The sequence below is a fragment of the Callorhinchus milii genome, unplaced genomic scaffold (assembly GCF_018977255.1).
Source record: "Callorhinchus milii isolate IMCB2004 unplaced genomic scaffold, IMCB_Cmil_1.0 Scaffold7, whole genome shotgun sequence".
NCBI lineage: Eukaryota > Metazoa > Chordata > Chondrichthyes > Chimaeriformes > Callorhinchidae > Callorhinchus > Callorhinchus milii.
Genome location: NW_024704748.1, coordinates 23,930,331 through 23,951,660, shown reverse-complemented (window position 1 = coordinate 23,951,660; position 21,330 = coordinate 23,930,331). Strand labels below are relative to the sequence as shown.

Sequence of the window (21,330 nt, the reverse complement as noted above, 5' to 3'; positions counted from 1 at the left end):
AGTCTCAGCCTGCAAGATCATCTTGTCTTAAAATTTAAAATGACACGGAATTTAAATTGACGAAAACTCTTAAACTCGGTCTTAACTCAAAACCAGTTTCTATCTAAAACTCGGTGGGAAAAACAACTTCCAAATTCAGACTGAATTTAGAAATTCACACAATTCTGCATAATTTTACGGACTAAAACGAGGCAGGAAGAGGAAAGAGGAACTATGTGATCACAAGCCCAGCAAATGTGCAAACTATTTACACTAGCAAAATCCCACAAACAACCATGAAGTCAGTGACCGGTTAATCTGGAAGATTGTTGAGCGGGAGAAACTCTTCTCCTTTCAAATAGTGGCACAGGCTCTGGGAGCCTTTCAAATGAGATGTTAACCTCTCTTCCCACCAGAATGGACAGAATGTTTAACAGCAAATTTTAATGTTTAACATCTCCAACAATGTAAAACTAGAGTGTTAGCCTAGACTACGAACTCAAGTGCAAGTGTACAGCTTAAACCCACAAGCTTCAGAGCCAAGCTATCATCTAATGTACCGAGCTTGTGTATAAACCAAGTGCAAGCGCATCTCTGGTGCCTTTTTCACACCCGCCCCCAAACACAAGTTGCAAGCAAGTCACACACGTCTGCATTCGCTATTTATATTTTCCCACTAATTAAGCACAAGCAACAAACCTTATTAGGGATGGAGATGCTCAATGGCCTTTGACATGGCTGATATGTAGCACCTACTTTTTCCAGATCTACTCAAGAATGTTTTGTGGAAATGAAATCATCAGCAATTGTTCCCAGAGCTGCCGGTCAAACAGGGAAGTGTGAGGGAGCAGCATGAAGCTGTATTAGTGGGAATGTTGTTGGCAAGGTGCAATCAACCGAATGTAGCACAGAAAGAACATTTCCTGAGCGAAACGAGATGCCAGCATGCATTCAGCACATACCCAGGTACATGTGAAAGGTGATATTGAGAGACAGTCAGTTTATCTTGGGAATGTGCCGGACTGGAAAAGACCATTGCTGTTCAGTCCCAAACTTACAACTAAATAATAATAATCGTATTACTCTGTCTGTCATGCTGCCTAATTGCATTATTCGCCAAATTGTCAACCAATTCCCTCTTGAACCCCCTCGTACACCTGTCTCTTCTTAAAGGGATCACCCCTTGTTACATACTGTGGAATTCTATGAGCATTCACCCCTGATTCCATCAACCTCTCACTTGGTAAACAGATTCATTCTCAGGACTTGCTGTGTTAGCTGATCTCAGCTGGAGTGCTACAATTGGCCTCAGTGCTCTAGGCTAGAATAGGAACATGCAGCCAAGACTCTTGCTCTCCATCCAGTAACTCCTACAAACAGATTTGCAGTCATTGACTTTCGGCAAGGACAAAATCTAGCTTCAATGTGATGTAAAATATGCACTGTAATGTAGTGTATGATCACATCACACACCCCATTCTTTACCTTATCATCCCCAAGGCACAGATTCCATTAGCAATGTTGCAGCATTGAAATGCATTTCCTATCACATAATTTCTTACCAACCTGGGTTATTAAATAACAGCAGCAATCTGCTTTTAACATCTGGTATATTTAACCTTGGTCTTATTAATGATTAAATGCCTATTGATGGAATGCAGATTAAGAGACATAGGTCTTCAGTAGTCTATTCTGGTCAGGCTAGAAAGTCACCAACCCTATTTATAACTCACACAAGAGTATTTAAAGAATACAAAATGCCCGGTGAAAAAGTCAAGTACATATATAATTACTGTATGTTAGCAGTACCTTGGAATTCTACATCAGTATAAATACCATCCACTGAAGTACAAGTAAACAAGCTGAACAGAACAAGCTCTGCGAGTGGTGTTGCTCAATGATTTACTTTCTACAGTACAGCAGGCCTGACGAGCATCCCACCATACAGCTTTGAGTTGGCTGCTCAGTGTCACTTCTGGCTTAACCATCACTTGTGAGTGCAGGGAACGAGCCTCTCTCCTCTCTGCACCTTAGGATTCTATCTCAGCGAGAGTTAACTTTGGCAAAGGCTTTGACAGTATGTTCTGTCTAGTACTGTCTAGTATGTTCTAAACTAGTTTGTGGCCGAGAGCAAAAAAAGTACTTTTGTTTGGCAACATGCCATAATTATTTAAATGCAAGGATTAGTAGTAGTATTATTATTTAAATTTATACTGAAATCCTCTTAAGGAGCGCTGGCTATAATTCAGAGCCATTGCAATAATGAAAAACAACTGATTGAAGAGCAAGGCTCAGGAATACTGGATGTGATGGAGAATTAATACTTGACAGAAAATATGTCAGCTAAAAATGTCATGCCTTTGAGAAACTGTACTGTAGTGCAGGTAAGTGATGATTTGATTTGAGTACTGTGCCTTCCTGCATCAGGACTGTTAGTGCGAAACATCTAATGCTGCTCCTTAAATAAAATAACCTCAGCCAATGTGAAACACCAGGAACTATTTTGCTCTCTTGGCTCAGCAGTGCTACTGCAAACTCCATGAACAAGGCAGCCATATGTAAACTGCTGGACAAACTCCTAGGGAATGTAGCTTAAATTGATGCTTCAAATTTTCACAAGTAAAAGTCCATTATCCTGACAAAAAGCACTTTAAGAGTCTGAAGAAGCACTTCCACAATCATTATTAATATTCGAAGTATTACCCAACCTCCTACCCCTCCCCATCATCTGTTTGCCCAAAAAACAGTCACACAAATTTACAGTACATTCTGTGAAGTGCTTTGGAATGTCCTCCTGATGTGAAGGCGCTATACCAAATGTAAAGATTATTATTATTATCAGCTCCAACTTGACATTAGCAAAGAAAAATGTGAGCTGCACTTAAGAGCATCTTAGAATTCAGCTTCAGATGGTGACATCTGAATACTCTGGGGTCTACAGGAACCAGAGAAACTGAAGTTCACATCATCGGACTTGAAACAGATCTGAACTCTGGATACTGATCTGTATGGATTGTTATGTCTCTGCACTTTGTACCAACAAGATTTGTTTGTAATGGTAATTTGAAGCTTCTTCCAGTTTTTAATGTTGTTTCACGTTTCAATTTGTTGGTTTGGCTCTGTATCTTATGCATCAATAATAAAAACATTTAAAAACCCACTGGGAAGTACTCAGGCAATATGGTCAATAGTCACTTCATGTCTTTCATACAGATATTTTCGTTGTGAATTCATGCAGTACCTTTTCATTAGATTGCTACAAGCCATAAATATATCATTGTGATATGCAAAAAAGCAACAGTTATTTGCATATTTTTACAATATATTGCAAAACACTAGGATATGTGATATATAGGATGCATTATATCCCAAGACCGTGATTCAAACTCAAACATATATCTCTGTGAATTACGCAATCCATCTAGTTTCTTGTTACAACACTAGCTTGATTTGTCACTTCATAACTGATACATTTTTAAATATACAGAGTATTTTAGGCCCACGCTGGTGAGAAATGTTCAGTTTGCCCTGAGATTTGTTTCTTAGAGGCTTGCTGAGTTACTACAACACATTTTGATGTCACGGCGTGAGTTAGAGGAGCAAACTCAATGGGTTTTATATTGGAACGTGAAGTAGTGGATATAAAACAATGCAAAGGATTCATTAATATTATACACTCAGCCGCAATGTTGCATTTCAACAGACTTTCAAATACAGAATACATTTAACATTTCACAATAAATTTTCAACACATTTCAAAAAAATCACTTAATATTTCATATACAAGTAGAACAAGATCTGCATTCAAAATAATTTTGAATATCTTTAACTCATTCATATCATGATACTGTATAAACTTATATAAAAGATCCAGTACTCTGAATATTATCAATGATTCTGTACAATCACAAAGCTCTATATCTCAGTAAGATATGAAAATAAATTGAAAACAATCAGCTATTATTCACAATTTAAAGGCCCCGATGGTTCAATTCTCTCTTTCTCGGCCCCTCCCCACACACATAACACAACTCAACCTACATTACAACACACCCACTGACAATGTAATCTGCAAGGATAAAAGTTCTGATTTTATAGTGAAAACCTGCCACAAAAATAACCAGATCTACTTTGCCAAATGCACGCCCTGCAGCCCATTTCCTCAGTTACACCCCTCCTGTGAGCCTGCAACTGCTTTCATCCTAAACAGCAAGAAACGTACATTTTTTTGGCAACTTCATCACAACCACGGGTATTCATTGCGAAAACAGAACAGCAAACTCTGATGCAAACCTCAGGCTGTCTTTTCTCAAGTCATTTTGCTTAAAGTCTCTAGAGACTGCATTTCCATCACTGATTACAAATAAAAGGCCAATGAAATAAAAATCCCAATTTGTTGTAAGCATTTTTGTTTGTATACCACAAGCTTCGGATAGTTTTTAAGATCAGTTTCCAATTTTTTTTGTTTTTTTAAAAAAAAAGAAACTTCTGTGGTCCATTTTTTTTAGAGCAAGCCTGTGCCTACCTGGTTGGTGTCAAGATTTACCTGGGATACCACAACCAGGTCGAAGGGATGCTCTTCAAAGAAAAAGTTTTTTTGTGTACAATGTAAAAATCTATGTTTCCCACACACTCCCCGCTTCCCATTCCTCGCAACTACTTATTAAGGTCAGCCCTTCCTGGTTCCCTATTCGGATTGTGTTCGGCTACTTGTCTCCTAACCTCCCTGAGTCTGATGTATGAGTACCTACCTCTCCTTGCTGTCGCTTTGCCTGTCACACCGCTGCGTTCCTCAGAAGGCTGCTGCTGGCTTCCCCACCAAGCCCCCGCTTTAAAACATAACAACAACATAAGGCTCCCATAGTTTGAAAACATACGTTTTTCATTACAAGTGTGGGTGGGAGGAGGGGCATTGTTGGGGTGGAGGTGGTGGAGGTGATGGTGGCGGTAGGAGAAAATGGTATTTAAGGTCTGGATTCTCCAGTTTGTGATCGTTTCTTTCAATGACACACAACACACACACGTGCTCAAGTGAGTAAATGTGTAAATGAACACGACGGTCGTTTATCGATCTGGAAATCATGGTCTTTTAGCACATGCTGCGGCTGCGATATATTTTATAAAAGGAACACACGTCTTGCTTAGCGCCCTTCCAGTCCCTAGCAAGGAACCCAGTTGTTAGTAGATTGACGGATCGCTTTCCAGGGATAATAATCTCTCCAAAATATAAACACACAAATAATTTGGTCACTCAATCCAAGACTGTTTGCGGGACACTGCTGTGTGCAATTGACTACCCCGATCCACCTACAAATCATATAGTCAATTCACTTTACAGTATATTCTGTGAAGCGCTTTGAGACGTCTCAACGACACGATAAGGCGCTGTATCAAATGCAATAATTCTTCTTATGTTATTATAATAAGTTTTCTCCACAGAGCAGCTGGGCAGATGGTTCTCAGTCGATGGGGTTGGGTCGGGGGATGATCAACTTAATGGAGGGATTTCTGAAGAATTCATAATAATGCAAGTGACACCGGCAAGTTTAGCAAAACGAATGTACTTTTTTTTAAAACAAAAAATCAAACATCCTATTTTAAGTTTTTTTGTTGTATCATAACTGCGATAAGAGAACACAAAGGACCTTGGGTGGACCAACAACTTTATTCCACTTCAACTTTAATAGAAGATTTCTATTAATAACTAGGTTCACTAAGTAATTCATCGAGTTTCACCCACAACAGCCCACCCCTCATAAATGTTCATAACTGTTACATGCTGCACGTGTTTGCAAGAATCAGGCACTTCAGGGGCCACACAGGAAGATCAGCACTTTACACATCTTAAAAAACAGAACTTAAACTGGTAAACTGGACAGGTTTTGTCAACTACTCCACCAATGTATCAAGACAGTGCAATCTGCGGGTCAGTATAGTTTGGTACGGTCAATGCCTTGGGACATCGTCCTGATGTGAAAGGCGCTGTACAAATGTGATTTGTTGTCGTCAATAAATCCTAGGATCAGGTCTTAGGTCAAAGCTGAAGTGACCTCTGTCAGCCCCAGCTCAAGATGGACATAATGAGATTCACCTTCAGCAGAAGTCTAGATGCCAATAGAAACTGAGATTCTAACTTGGATGCTGTCAATTGTAATGACTTTGATGATGTGCACTTAAGAACGGGAATTTCCCCACCTGCACCTGAAAGGAAGGCCAGATTGTGATCCTTTTTGCTCATGTTCCAACACAGTTTTCTGTTTGTGTCTGTTAAGATTTGCTAGTTTTTCACCAACAAATAACATATACACACACATAATCACCTGTGCATAAACACGTACATATATACTCACACAAAATACAGTCTCACAAGTACATATCCAGCCACAAACGTACATTATATACATACACAGATCATGTTAAGAGATCGTGGTCACAAATTACAGAAAGTTAGTGCACATGAACAGGATGTTGAGCTTGTCAAGTCTGTGCTGGTGATTTTCTCGCCTTGAGCCACCTCGTCTTGTCTGCTGCAAACTCACCACAGGAAGAAACCAACACACCTCTATTCTTAACTAAATTCTAAACTCGCAGCACGATTTTGTGTCTGCATGCGTGCGTGTGTGGTATGTGAGCATATGTGCGTGACTGACTATGTGTATGCGTGTGTGTATGTATATATGTATGTTTGTGAGTGTATTTTTGTATGAGTATGTGTATATATGCATATGTATATATACAGACACATATATATATACACACACACAGATATATACTTAGATTGGGTATATATGTTACTTGTTGGTGAAAACATCTAACAAATCTTAAATAAAGTAGAAAATACTGTTTTTAATATAACTACGTGGGTTTCAAGACAAAATAATCCAAATAAGAGCACTTTCATACTCTAAAAACTAATCATTAGACTATCCTGTCCATGCCAAATATCCTTTAGACAAGAGTCATTAGGACAGCATATCTGATCAACAGTAATCAGTTTAAAAAATCACCAATGATTTCATCATCAGTTTACCTTAGAAAGTCATGACCAATAATGCCTCTGATTACTGTGGACCTGCTTAGCTTGGCATGTCTCCTCAGAGTTGGGCAGATCCATGTACCTAGCAATGTTTTTAGACATGATGCTCATTTTAAACGAGTTTGGACAAGCCAGATTTCCAACACGCTTTTCAAATACCCTAGAGGTCCACCACAAAGGAGGGAGGAGATGAACACGATGCTTAGACTAACCTAACCTATGTGGAGAGTGGTTAACACGTGGAACCAGTTGCCTAGGGAGGGAGGCATTTGGATCGCGTGGATCAAGAAAAAAACGTGCTTTTCCTTCATGATCTTCACACTCGACTTTCACACGCAAACTTTTGACCAGTTTGGGATTCATCCACAACATTCGGCTTTAGGTTTTTCTTTTATTGGAAAAAACAATAAAAGTCCCCTTTAGATTTTCAAACCCTGTTCTTTTGTCCAAAAACGCAATGTCCAGGGAATGGTCGGTACTTAAGTCACTATGACGGGGAGTGGGACCAGCCAATAACTTGCCCTTTATGTGCTGTAACATCTGGACTCGCTTGGCGTTTGCCCCTTTGGACTGGGTGAGCTTGGATACTCAGTGGGAGGGGGAAGGGAACAACACATTACACCACCTTCACTTCATGTGTATTTAATTTACCGAAGAGAGAGCCAATGAGGAATTAGCCACACAAGACAAAGAGACTAACTGTTGCAAACCCAATGTTGGCAGATGGAGTTCTGGAGGTACTAGTTATTTATACCCACAGCTTGTAAACTGCTGAACGGGTCGATGTGCAATTCAGTAAAACAGGTTCCCTTTAAGAGGAAACTGCAAATTAAAACAATCAAACATCTGGAAATAATCTCCCTTCATAATCAGATCCACACAAATGGACCTTTTGCAGCCATTCCTGATCCTTCGTTCCAGTTATTCTCACATTTGCAGCGATCAGATCTGATGCAGAACATCAGATAGAAAGAAAGGCTCATTTTCAAGAAGTCCGGTGTCTGCTTATGTGTTCCCTTTTAACTTGGCTTCAAAGCCTCTTTAAAAAACAACAAAGAATGATAACCCATGAGCGTGGGTGAAACATACTTTAATACAATAATAAATCATTGAGAAGGGACCCTTAAGCTGCTTTAAATGTCTTTGATACCAAAGCAAAGACCCAGTGAGCATCACTGTGGGAACAACGTGTTGCTTTCAAAGCTTGGCTCACAGCAATCAGTTTCTCTCTCTCTCTGCCACAGCAATCATGGGGAAGGCCCTTTGCCAAATTACAGATGAAACACTGCTGTGACGTGTATACATAATGCTTCAACGGAACATGCTCAGCCCTTCTTTTTGTCCCTATGAGTGGGCTGCGTGGAAACAGATTAAGAACCACTAAACCTCGTCGTCATAGGCTGCTTTAAGACGAGTGATTGCAAGTTGAACCTGAGGACCAGAGGTCCTGCTAAATCAAACATGAAAGGATGTAAACAGAGGTTAAATCCAAAACGTCTTTGCATAAATCACGGACAATTACGTTAAATGGAGACGTACATTGCATACAATGTTGTAGTTAGTAAGCTATATGATGCAGGCTGAAGTGAAATTTTGCTTTTAATAGCCAACACTTACTAATTACAACATCACAAATTGAACACATGAAAAATCTGCCCACAACAAATCATTAATTAAATGAGAGAATCTAACCACAGTAATACACGGGTTAATGTATTTGATACTGAGAGTCAAGGAAAATACCAGTGGGGGGTAGGGGAGGGGGAGAAGAGAAACAAAATGCAAATGGGGTGGGGGAGAGACATAGACTTTACTACCAATATCAGTCCAGCTATTTGATAAGTGACAGTCACGTCGCATTGTTGTCCATTCAGAGGCAGAACTAATTTGTCCGAGTATTTCCATGCATATATATCTGTCTGTGAGCAACTACTCATCCTCATTTAGTTCCACCTATCCTAGTTGCAATCGAAACAAGGTCAGGTGCAGACACAAAGAACGCTTCAGAAAAAGCCAATTTTTTTTTACCAGTGGTTCCAAGGACGAGGGTGTTGGGGTCTAAAATCCCCTGTTTGCTCACAAATGTTTATAACAGGATTTCCAAGTATGAAACATTTACCTGGATTAAGAAAAAGCATGAGTTCACCTATGATCCAATGTTGCTTATGCTGCAGCGTTAGATAGTGCAGACTTAATATAATTCTCCTAAAGATTGACAAGCATATTACCATCCATATTCCAACACTGTCCCATTCATCTATTCCCACGCTTGCAACCGGCAGAAATGGACTTAACAGATGGGATCTCGAGTACTTCTTTCTTTTAAGTCGATCGAGGATATGAAGACACAGCAAATTTCGTGGACTCCTTTGTGTTAGTAGGAAGTGTGGTTTATATAAGTCTGAAGGCGTAGCCTGCAGTATTTCTTTATCTTATTGAACAAGACTTATTTACACAACAACGCTAGCACAATGTGAAGCAGGTTAAGCAGGCAAAGGAGACCACACCTCAAAAGTTGCAGGTCTCTTTCCTGTGTTGGCGCAGAACATTGCCAGCTTGTACTAGCTGTCACAACCTAGTCATAGATACATGGGCTGTGTTTAGTACTGCCGCAAATGTGAAACAAATGGGGGACTGTAAACCTGCATTGCAAATGTAGCCCCGCCCACTGTACTGCTAGCATTTAAATTGGCATTCCAATAAAACGTGGCTGTGTTCTACGCTGTTTCATGGGGGTCGGGGGTTAGACAGAGAGAGAAGTAGTTCAGAGGTACTATACAGGATAACAAATTGGCCTTGCGTTCTTTAAGATCCAGATCTGAATTTGCAACTGCCAGGCTGCTCTCAGATCTAAAGCTATGGGTTGTACAGTGATTTTTGTATGGTTACTCAGGGCTGCCCGAGTGTGAAGTAGGCTTACCTTCGCAAATTCGATCCAATCGTTGCCGCTTCACTTTGTGCTTGTCCATCAGAGACATCAGTGATGCTGCTTGAATGAGTTCCTTTTAAAATAACAAGCAAACAGCGTTTCAGGTGTCCACAATTCAGAGGAATCCACAGGGGCTCAAGCACATAACTTTAATCCAACTTCTGAAAGAAAAATTAAAGAGACACACAAGCGTCGTCAGTCAGACTGACTGAAATCACGCACACTAAAAATAATAATAATAAGCCTTGCATTCGATATGGCTCCTCATCACGAATTCGAGACGTCTCAAAGTGCTTCACAGAATATACTGTAAAGTGAATTGACTGTATATTTTGTGGACGAAACACAGTAGCCAATTGTGCGCAGGAGTGTCCACAAATAGTTGTGGATTGAAGTGATCAATTTATTATTTTTTTTGAAGGAATACAGGCTTTTCGCTCAAACTCAAGAGCTCTTGTGGGGCCACATTACACAATTCTTTGGTCAGGACTTATCAACAGGCATCAACGGAAGGAGCAAACATAAAACACTTATGCATACACAGGAATGGGAGTGTACGAAAGACATTGTTCAACTATTGTACGCACTACAATTGAGGCCTGAGGCCTATCACCAAATAACACCGCAATGAATTTGAAATTGTTGGGTTTTTTGATTGGCACTGACTAGTGTTCTCTTTTTTCACACGATGAAACATTTAGGGTGAATGGTACATGCACAACTTTGCCAGTGTTGGGAAAGATTTAAGGGAAGTGGGCCTATTCAGCATTCAACAAAACCTTCTGCCTTTCATACAGAGTCTCAGAATGGGAAAGGTTTTCAACTGTAGGGCTAACAAAATGAAGGCTGACTATTCTAACTAGCCTGAAACTTCATAGCTCAAGAAAATGGCTAAGAAATGAAGTACATGAAGAGGAGGAATTCCACCCAAGTCAAGACTGACACTATTACACAGGCTGCAGAATTCGACAAATTATTTATTTCGAAGCTGATTTTTAGTAAGTTCTTTTTAAAACCACAGAATATCGGCTTCAAAATGAAGACTGAATCATGCATAATGTAAGTGTAGACCCAGGTGGAATTCCATTCGCACACCCCCACCTGCCCCTGCACAGATTAAATTATACATCATGTGAAAGTGGAACTAAAACCCACGCAAGATGCAGTTGTGCTCTTTTGAATGTTCCTCTAAATCTCCAACTACACAGAACTACACACTCCTCCCTACTTCTTCAATGTGTTGAAATCAAGAATTGAATTGAAATTTTCTCCATCTTCCAAATTATTTTTTTTAACTCAAGATCTCAAGACTGTGAAGCCCCTCAGTCTTCCCTTCCTCCCAACAATTCAAAGACTTCTAAATCCAACTTCGGTGTGATTTATCCAATTTATCTCCGTGTTGCTCCTACTCTTTTCAACCTTGGTGATGCCCTGCACTGTAGCCTTTCAGCAAGGTTTCTCAACTTGGGGAAAATAAATCTATGAAACACGTGTTGCATATCAGTTTACTGTCATTTCTGTTGCTTAGCCAGACACCATTTTACTAATCCACGAGCAGTTACCATTAGAACTGATGCAAACATCATACAGTATTGTAATCCTGCGTGGACTGAAATGCTGTTTTAGCAGCAGAGCTCAATGCAATACCTCTTAACACATCAAAGACCAAAAGAATTGTTAATGTATTATCTAGTGCCCACTATTAAACTGTACAAGCATTCAGGGAATTCTGCGACATGCTCTTAATCATGGCATAACACACTTGTACTAAATCAGTTCCTCTGGTATTTAGAATATAAAAATAACAGTCATTAACAGACTCTAGGAGACAAGGTACCTGACATTTCAATGCCCATTTAATTTGTCACGGGAGGCAACATACACTTGAATAATCAAAGGGTGTCTACTTTTCTGTTCTGAAATTATTTTACATACTCACCTAAATAGTTTCGTTGTCTATGGAGAGAGGAAAATGACTTAACGTTTCAGGTCGATAACCTTTCTTCAGAACTGGTGGATGTTGGAAGGGAGCAGATTATAAGGACAAACGGAGAAGGGGGTGGGGAAAGAAAGACAAAGGCAAAATTTAGGGGACAGAAGATGAAGAGATCAGAGGTGATGATGGTGCAAGACAAAAGAAGGCAATACACGAGATTATAGAAAGAAAAATGTGTCTAAATCCTAGAATGGTTATAGAAGAGGGGGATGGGAGTGGCAAGGCTGAGAGAAGATGGGAGCTGTATTTAAGGTTTGAAGCAGTTGTCCTTATAATCTGCTCCTTTTCAACTTCCCCATTTCTGACGAAAGGTCATCGACCTGAAACGTTAACCCATTTTCCTCTCTCCATAGGTGCTGCCTGACCTGTTTCGTGTTCCCAGCGACTTCTGACTTTATTTCAGATTTCCAGCATTTGCAGTATTTCTCCTTTTGTTTAAGTAGTTTCATTTATTGCTAACCCTGCCCCACAGAGATCTGAACTTGTGTGCATTTTTAATGACAACTATATAAAGCAAAAATGGAGAAGTGTGAGGAAAAGTCTTTTTCGAAATTATTTTCAACTTATTTTTAATCTCGATAGATCTTTCTGAGTTCCAGCTGTGCAGCTCGTTAACGAGGGCAACAAATGACAAATTGAGCATTGAAACCCTCTAACTATTTGAAAAAAAATCCACCAAACAAGGTCGTGCAGGCAAAAATATTGACCTTATTCAAAACACAATTGCTATAATGGTAGAGTTAATGTACTTGAGGGATGAGCTTCCAAGGGCCAAATTGCCTTCTCTCACATTTTTATCTGTTTATACCCTATTACCTCTGGGACCTTGATTTAGAACTTGCTCATACTGAAGGCTCCACCTTCGGGCTATTGGCATGTCAACGTATTTCACACTGTGGTTTTATGGGATTATCCCACCTCCTCAACTGTTCACATGGCGCAGTATCAAATCAATACATGTTAGCACCTTTGGTGGATTTCTCTGGAACGAGTGGGGAAAAGTTCTGGGTGAGCATTACGCGCAGTGCTTTTGGGGATGTGCAATTATAATGGGAAATCCCATCAGTGACCAACATCAGCAAAGCGGTAACACTCACTGTCATACTTTCCTCACAAAGGAGTTTTGACTGAATATGTTCATGTTAAAATCAGTCAATGAAGTCCTCTGTCATCACCAAAATAAATGCAGCTTCCTTACGATACTAGAATATATATCTGCATTGAATAAACAACTCGTGGGTCAAAATATTTGGTGGATTATGAAGCCTTTCCTCCTCCTCCCAGAATTAATATGCATCCATGTTGTTTCACCACATGTCACTGAGTATCTCACTCTTCGATGGGATTAGCTGTTCAGTATTGCTGGACAGGGCAGGGCAGAAAGAGCCTATCATTGGCCTATCAATGCAGTAGTCACACAGATAAACAGTGTCAGGTGCAGCTAAGTGCCAGATGTTTAGCACGTAGTTCTTACACTGTCCCTGCCCAAATCCTGGCTCGGGCACAGCTTCTCCCATTTTGTTGCTATAGAATGCTAAGTGGGACATATTATTCCCGCACACACAATTTGATGATCGCAAGTATACCCCAAAATAGAATAAAATGCGATGACACAGTGCAATACTTTGAAATTGCACTGACCAGCTGCACACCTTACAGTATGCGTTTACACTTTGTCTGCTGTGCGAGTTTATGGGTTATCCTTTCTCAATAGCTACAAAAAATAAGAACTGTGCATTTTGACCCGTTTATGGTTGTAAACAGAAAAGCAGCAAAATACGACACAGAGAGTTTATTTCCAATAATAATCCTTGCATTTGATATAGCACCTCATCACATCATTGAGATGTCTCAAAGCGTTTCACAGAATATTGTAAAGTGGATTGACTGAGTATTTTGTGGGCCAAACGCAGCACACAACAATGTGCCACAAACAGTCACGGATCGAGTGATCCGCTAATCGACTAACAACCAGTTCCTACTTACTGCGAGGTAAACAGAAGTGTGTGGAAGTGAGGAAACTTGCGTAGGGTTTCGCCCCACCTGGAAATCAAACCTGGGAACTCTCGCTTGAGAGGTGAGCTCACTAACCATTACGCTATGGGACTCCACAATCCGACTTAGGCACACAAAAGCTTAAAATTGGGGTCTAATTTGCGGTATATTTCTCCAAGAGTTTTTCGAACAGGAATTTGCCACCCCGTGGGATCTCCTTTCCAAATGGTAAGACTGTGTCACGCTGACTTCCCACGTGGCATACTTATGGTTAGCAGAACAGTTCCTCATTTACACAACTGATTCCTTATTCTGTGAGGAATCCTGTGAGGAAATACCACGAATTAGACCTCTATTGTCACAGTCCTGAAAAGCCTGAAGCAAGGGCCTTCTGCGCTAATGTCAGCCGGCATCCAACTGCAATTGTGTGCGGGTGTTTGCTCCGGCTCGCTAGGCCTTTGCCAAAATCTCACAAATGAGAAACTCAGAAACCTGCCTTGCTGTAACTTCTGCTGCATTACGTTTGCAGCCGGGCACAATTGGGGAAGGGAGAAGCAGAAAAGTTAATTAAATAAGCTGTAAACATCGTCCCGTAACATAACTGCACGCATTTCAATCAATTTGCATGTTGCAAAGACAACATCAATGCCACAATATGCCTTGCATTTGGTTAAGTATCTCATTAATATTCGGAGCTCTCAAGAGTTTCCACACCACACAACACATTTATGGAGCACTCATGGCAGGGTGATAAATGATAAACTATCTGGAAAGTCAAATATTCTTGTTTTGTCAATACAAAAGGCTTTTTTTTAAACCGGCTTCTTCCAAACACACAGGACATGGTAGAACGATAGACAAAAAATCTGACCTGGAAAAAAACCTTCAGTACTCCTGTACAGAACAAGCGAATTTGCATGTACTTTGAGATAAAGTAATAATTAGCACTGGAGCAGATAAAGGTCGTTCAAGTTAAAATGTTTTATTTTAGGCACAAGATAATAATCTTGAGACCTAGTAATTGCATAATATTTCTATCATGTCCCCACTGCACAGCGGATATTTTCTCAGTAGATCATGTTCAAGATTCTCCTAATGGCATTTCACACATTCTTATAAAGATCTCATAAATGTTCTGTGCTCTGCAAATCACAGGTTTTCATCATCGTCTGTAATCTTGCTCTATAGTCTCAAAATATCCTTTAAAAACAAGGACACTATCAAATTGAATTGACTCTCAACGTCTGGATCTTTTAAGTTCAGCTTCTCTGAGTTACTGTTAATTGTATGAAGGGGAGAGCAGTACACTTTCAACTCTTGGATTTGGGCTCAATGTCAGTACAGGTGAACCTCTGCTTCTATCCATCTCTTTCTTGCTCCCTCTGGCAGCTGTTAGGAGTCTTAAATGGTAATGAGTTTTAGTGAATTCTGACAATCTTAATCCAGTTTCTAGCACAATGAATGAGCTTCTGGCACTTATTCAGTCTTATTCAGAAGGGAGAGGAGAAGACAAGTGCCTTTGTGATGCTGTAGGAAGGTGCTCATTAGAGTTCACGTTGAGATAGATCGCTGGTTCCCCACATGAAACCAGACCCAACACCACCCTTAGATTTCAACACCACTCAGCTAAAGCGCATACAGCGCACTGTTACTGCCCTCCGGAGGCAATAATGCAGCCATAGGTTGCTTTACTCCTCCTGCATCTGGAGGCAGCTCTGCTGGAGGGAGGAGGGTGATCGTGCATCTCACCCGTCACTTGGCAGATGTATTTTTTTTTAACAACGCCTGAAGAGACCAGCATTGCTCTTCACTCTGCTGGCCTGCGCTCATGAAAGCTCATTATTACACGACTGTACAAGGAAATGTTGCAGTTCCGTGCTTTGTAATTTACGGGAGTTTATTATAGAGTCTGTAATCTTGTCCTGTACAGTTTGTTTGCCCTCACCCCATAACATGGACTGCACTGCACATTGTAAATAGGACAAATCCAAAACCTCATCAGCCACCATTAACAGCACCAAAACAGGCTATTCAGTCCATCTAGTCCAGATAAGTGTTTATCTTCCACATGAGCAATTCCTAATTCGCCCTCCAATACCCCTCTATTCCCTGGTACTCCATGTACAAGCAGTGCATTGCAATAGTAATTAAATATAGGAGGCTTTTATTCTTTCTGTGGCTGTAAAGTGGAACATTTTTCCACTTTCTATTATTTGTTTGGAGTACTACTGTTTGTTTGTATTTGTTAAAAGATATTTAGAAAGGATACTGCAGTTATTCTGGAGAGTTTGCTTACAGTGGGCTCCAGCCAACGCAATTATTTAATCACTGAATATCCTTAAATGTAAGGTCAATAAAACTTAAAGGGGGAAGTCAAGCCATTTTATTAAAGTATCTTATCTGATGAACTGCCATTCACAGACCTATATTGCATCTCACATTACTGTGGTCCCGAAGAGAAAAGAAAAAAACACAAAAACATGGAATGGCGATGTACAAAGCAGGAAGGTGCCAGGAATCGATCCCTTCACCATTCAGAAAGTGACATGGCAACTGGTGTTGAGCTGTTATTACTCCTTCAATACTGTTACAATTTCCCTAATGTAGTGCCATTCAATGCAGTCAAAAAAGTAGTTACTTTTCTGTTTTTCTAGTAGGTGTTGCTCGATAATGGGAATCTTGTTCTTAAGGCAAAAGGCAAAATTCCCAACATCCCCAAGGCCTGACTACTTGCCGTAATATTTGGCGCGGGAGTAGGATTAGATCCATCACAAACCCTGAACAGTGTTTGGTTTGGGTGATAGGCTTTGAAAGCTCATGATTACATCTTTGAAACTGGTCAAAAACAGTGTGGCAAATGCACACAACATGCAATACAGTGCCTGGAATAGCTCAGTTTACATAGCATTACACAGAGTGCACAGAAACAGGCCATTCTGCCCAACTAGTCCATGCCGATAAACAGCAGCAACATCTGGCAACTCATGTTGGCCTGAACACCCGATTATAATATAACTTAATGATTCAAAGAAGTGTTGTAATCTTGCTCATATAATTGCCCTAAAGCCTGTGAACAACAACTCACGTAAGACTACTTCTGCACATTATCTCCACCATGATGCTGTGCTCCAGCTTATTAGTGTGGTTTTCATGCCAGAAGTCAAACAAATGTCTGATCTTGAAGACATAGCGTTGTTCAGCTCAGTGAATTTGCCCTCTAACCCAGGGCTCCTACAATAGCTTGATTCTTAATCTGTCTCCGAGTTAATCAAACTCCTATTTCAGATGATGTGAACACAAACCTCCACCCAATTATCTGAGCTGAACCACTGGTTTTGCAGTAAATGTACAACTGTTGCTTACACTTATTTTATATTCTGGGATCAGTCTATTGATTTCAGCTGTATAAATCCCTTCCTGCTTAGTTTCTGCATAAACAGAATCCAGTTCCTTCCATTGAAGCACGAACAACACTTTTTAAGACCGATATATACTGAATGTTAACGCAGATTGATTCTCTGGGCTGGATTCAGCATTGCCCAAGATGACAAGCAGCTTTCAATCTTATGTGTTCAATTGTATTTCTTTGCTTGCTGGCCCTGGAGAGCAAAACTACTGTTAATAGAGAGCTCGCGAGTGAGAAGGGGCAGCATCAAAGTCATTGAATTCCCCATCTCCTTGTCCTCATAAAGGTTTTAATTGTCTTGCAGTTTCGCAGAATGTACAGATCCTGAATCCCAACACCAATGCCTTTTGGTAACATTAGTGCCTATCCTTTGGAGGTTTTCTGCAGCGTTTAGAAGTGAAATCTTTCCGTTGAGTATCTCCTCTGATATACTATATTTAAATTTTTTTTGACTCTAAGCTAAGTAAATACATGTAGATAAATATCACTTCTGGCATGTGCAATAAATAATGTATGTGTATTCTTTGCCTTGGTATATTACAGTGAGATAGCTAAGGTGCTCCCTGATGATTTCCTCATGCTTCACATTACAGTAAAGTCTTGTGAAGCCCTTTGAGCTGTTGTGACGATATGATAAGACACTATATCAAATTCAAGGATTATTGTTATTCGACATTGAGTGTCAGCACGTTATTCAACACTGAAGACAATATATGACCAAGTACAATGCTTTCCTCATACATGCATTTCATATTAAAATCGCCTGGATAAAGATCAGGAATGGAAACCTTGTTTAAGCTACGTAACACAAGGACAAGTAAGGCAATTGCAGTTATTGTTGCACAAATATGGACCCTTTCTATATCTACATGGTTCAATGCTATGCAGCTCAATTCATTTACTCATTTAGTCATCTAGGGAGCTTGATGTTTGATCTTAAGACTCAAGTTCAAAACGCTTTGGAAATGACCAGGTTGTCGAAGACTCAGTTATGAAGAAAACACATTTGTACATTTTCAATCAGTTAAATCACCACAAAACATTCCTCTTAAAGGATAAGTATCTTCTGGAATGTATGGTTTACAAGCTGAATGTGATAGCCTCCCTTTATTGATTCCAACATTTAGGCAGGCTTGATGCAATTTATGAACCTCTAACACTGGAGACTTCAGCTGTGATGTAAATCCACTCTTGATTCACAAGTCTCCTTTATGAATAGGGACAGAACAGCTTTATAGCACATCCCTGTTCAGGAAGCCTGGCGTGAATGGCACTCGGAGCTATTCCTGTATAAAGAGCTCCCAGGTATTAGTTACAATATCTCCAGCAGCCTCCCTCGTTTTAAACTACAGCCTGAGGCATTGTGGCTGGGAATGTAAGTTCCACAAGTATGAATGGCACACATATGTGAAAAAGGATTAATAAGGCAATTAGTGTCACAACACATATAGATCTGTGTTTGCATTGCCACTGACTCACTTACATTAATAAACTGGTATAACATTAAGAGAGAAAGAGAGCCAGAGCACTGCATTTTAAGTGGACTGTACACCAGCACATTTTAATCAGAAGCATGCACACCAGAGATTTGAAAATTTATACCAGATTTATACTAGATTTCCATAGTAAGCAGGACTTTGGGATCAGTGCTTCTTTAATAATCTCAGTTTGAAGTGGTTATTTCAGGTCAGAGTACTGAGGTCAGATTATTGAGCAGTGGAGATCATACTTATAGCAAATGAGCCCATCATTCACCTGCTTTCCGTCACATAAAATGCCATGACTTTATAATAATAATCCTAGCATTTGATATAGCGCCTTTATCATGTCTTTGAGACGTCTCAAAGCGCTTCACAGGATATACTGTGAAGTAAACTAAAATTCCACTTTCTGGAAACCCAGTCGGGTATGAATGGGTCAGGGATGGGTGTGGGGGGGGTCGGGCAAAAAAGAGTCACTTTGATGTAAAGTGAGGGCTTTGATCAGTCAGATCGGTTGTGGCTATGACAGTAACACAACTCGTTTATACGCCAATCCAGTGCTGCACTTGGAAACTGCTGCACTGCCTGAGGCATTTAGAATGTCATTATCAGCTATATTTAGGATGAGACATTAAAACCTGTTCTTTGTTTGCTCAGAGCATGTTAATGATTTTAAGTCACGATTCAAAAAGAGAAATGCACATCTCCTGGTGTCCTGGTCACCAATATTCATTGATCTCATGACTGCTTATGGGACTTTACCAGTGTATATGGCTGCCTTGTTTGCCTACAATAGACTGCCCTTGTAATATCATACTTAGAGTACCTTATCATGTCAAACAGGGCAAAACACCAGAGATTTTAAAGTATACTTGAGGCTGAACTTGGCAGCCAAGTTGTTCATAGCAATGTTTCAAAAACAGCCATGAAGTGAAAATGATTTTTTTAAAAAAAATCTTGGGGGTTGTTGGCCAGGAAATCTGGAAAAATACCTTCTCTTTTCAAACAGGCACCTAAACAGGCTGACTAAACCACAGTTTCCTGTCTCATCCAAAGGCCGGTACCTCCAACAATCCAGCACTTCCCTACCACTGTGTTGAAGTGTCAGTCTAGACTGTGAGTTTAAAGTTCTACTGTGGGGCTTGAACCCGCGACCTTCTGACTTAAGAGGCGAAAGCGCTACCAACTGAACCAGCCTGACACTTGACAGACTTGGCAATAACAAGTCCGATGCAATAAGTAGCTATATATATATATATAAAAAATCTTTTAAACACAGAGGTGTACATGCACACACGTCTGTAAAGCATGTAAAGTATGTAAAGGACATCCTCCCGACGTGAAAGGCGCTATACAAATGTAATCTTATTTTTGCTGCAAAGAGATTTGTAGCTCTATGACTAAAATGGGGTTTAAGACAGACTAAGGCAGCCATACCTCACACTGCACTTTCTTCACGTGCAATAACTGCACAATCACAATTAGACTTTTATTCCTCGTGCACTTTTTCTTTGTAGTTTAATCCAAAATGTTCTTTCCAAATTTTGCTAATTTGATTCAGGACTCAGCATAACCTCAATGGCATTGAAAAACTGCACATCTTAAACATACTCCAAAGGCACAATTTTACACACGCAGTAGAGTATAGCTCCAACACTGTTATTATTTGTGGAATAAACATCAGGGTGGGTGGAAGGTATCTCACCATTAGCTTGAAATTTGGCTCGAAGTTGCCAAAGGGAATTCCGCTCTCCGGTTAGAGAGCTGAATGAGTGATGAGAAAATACTCTTGACGTTCTTCAGTCCAATTACAAACTATCAGAGGTGAAGTCCTGGCACAGCTCAAAATCATATTCAAGCATAACTCAACAGCAATCATGTAATATGCTGCAAAAGAGACAAATGGATTTGCTCCTTCTCATTGATCTATTGTGTGCGCCAGCGACAGGAGGCGTTCCTCAAGGCCTGGAACAACATTTCAGTCCCTGACTTCCGATGGTATCTCAATGTGGAGTTTATTGGGAATGAAATGAGTGCGTTTCCTTGGTGCTGCAAGAAGGCACCAGACATCATTGCATTAAATTCAAGCCACTACTCCGAGACACTTTGCCCCAGTTCTCTGGAACTCTCGCCCCCAAACCCCTTCAACTTCTGCCTTCTTCCTTCCCCGGCTTCAAAATCCTCTTAAAAACGTAGCTTTGTGATGGGGCTTTTGATCAACACTCTCCTCCTTTCGCCTCTGTTCACAATGCAATCTATTTCGAGGGAGGGGTTCAGGCAGGTCGGCGGGAATTCTAAGGGGATTATTTATTAAGAAATCCTTTTAGAAACAGCAGATTTCTGACCGTGTGACATGATGAACTAATGTAATGCGTGATTGCGGGCTCCACCTCAACAATTGTCCATGTTACGATTCTCAGTCTCAACCGGTTTGACAAAGTGGCAGGTTTTCAATGGAATTACTTATTGAAGATTATTTTATGTTAACCACTTTAGGGTGGTTATAGT

General features: G+C 40.2%; 1 protein-coding gene across 1 annotated transcript in view; it reads right to left on the bottom strand.

The window, feature by feature from the left end:
* Positions 1–21,330, bottom strand: part of LOC103185450 (C-terminal-binding protein 2) — a 104,845-nt gene that overhangs the window by 75,051 nt on the left and 8,464 nt on the right. Inside the window, 2 exon segments of the mRNA XM_042336608.1 lie at positions 4,731–4,808; positions 9,936–10,105. Of these exon segments, the coding sequence (XP_042192542.1) occupies positions 4,731–4,808; positions 9,936–9,993 (136 nt within the window). The 5' untranslated portion in view covers positions 9,994–10,105.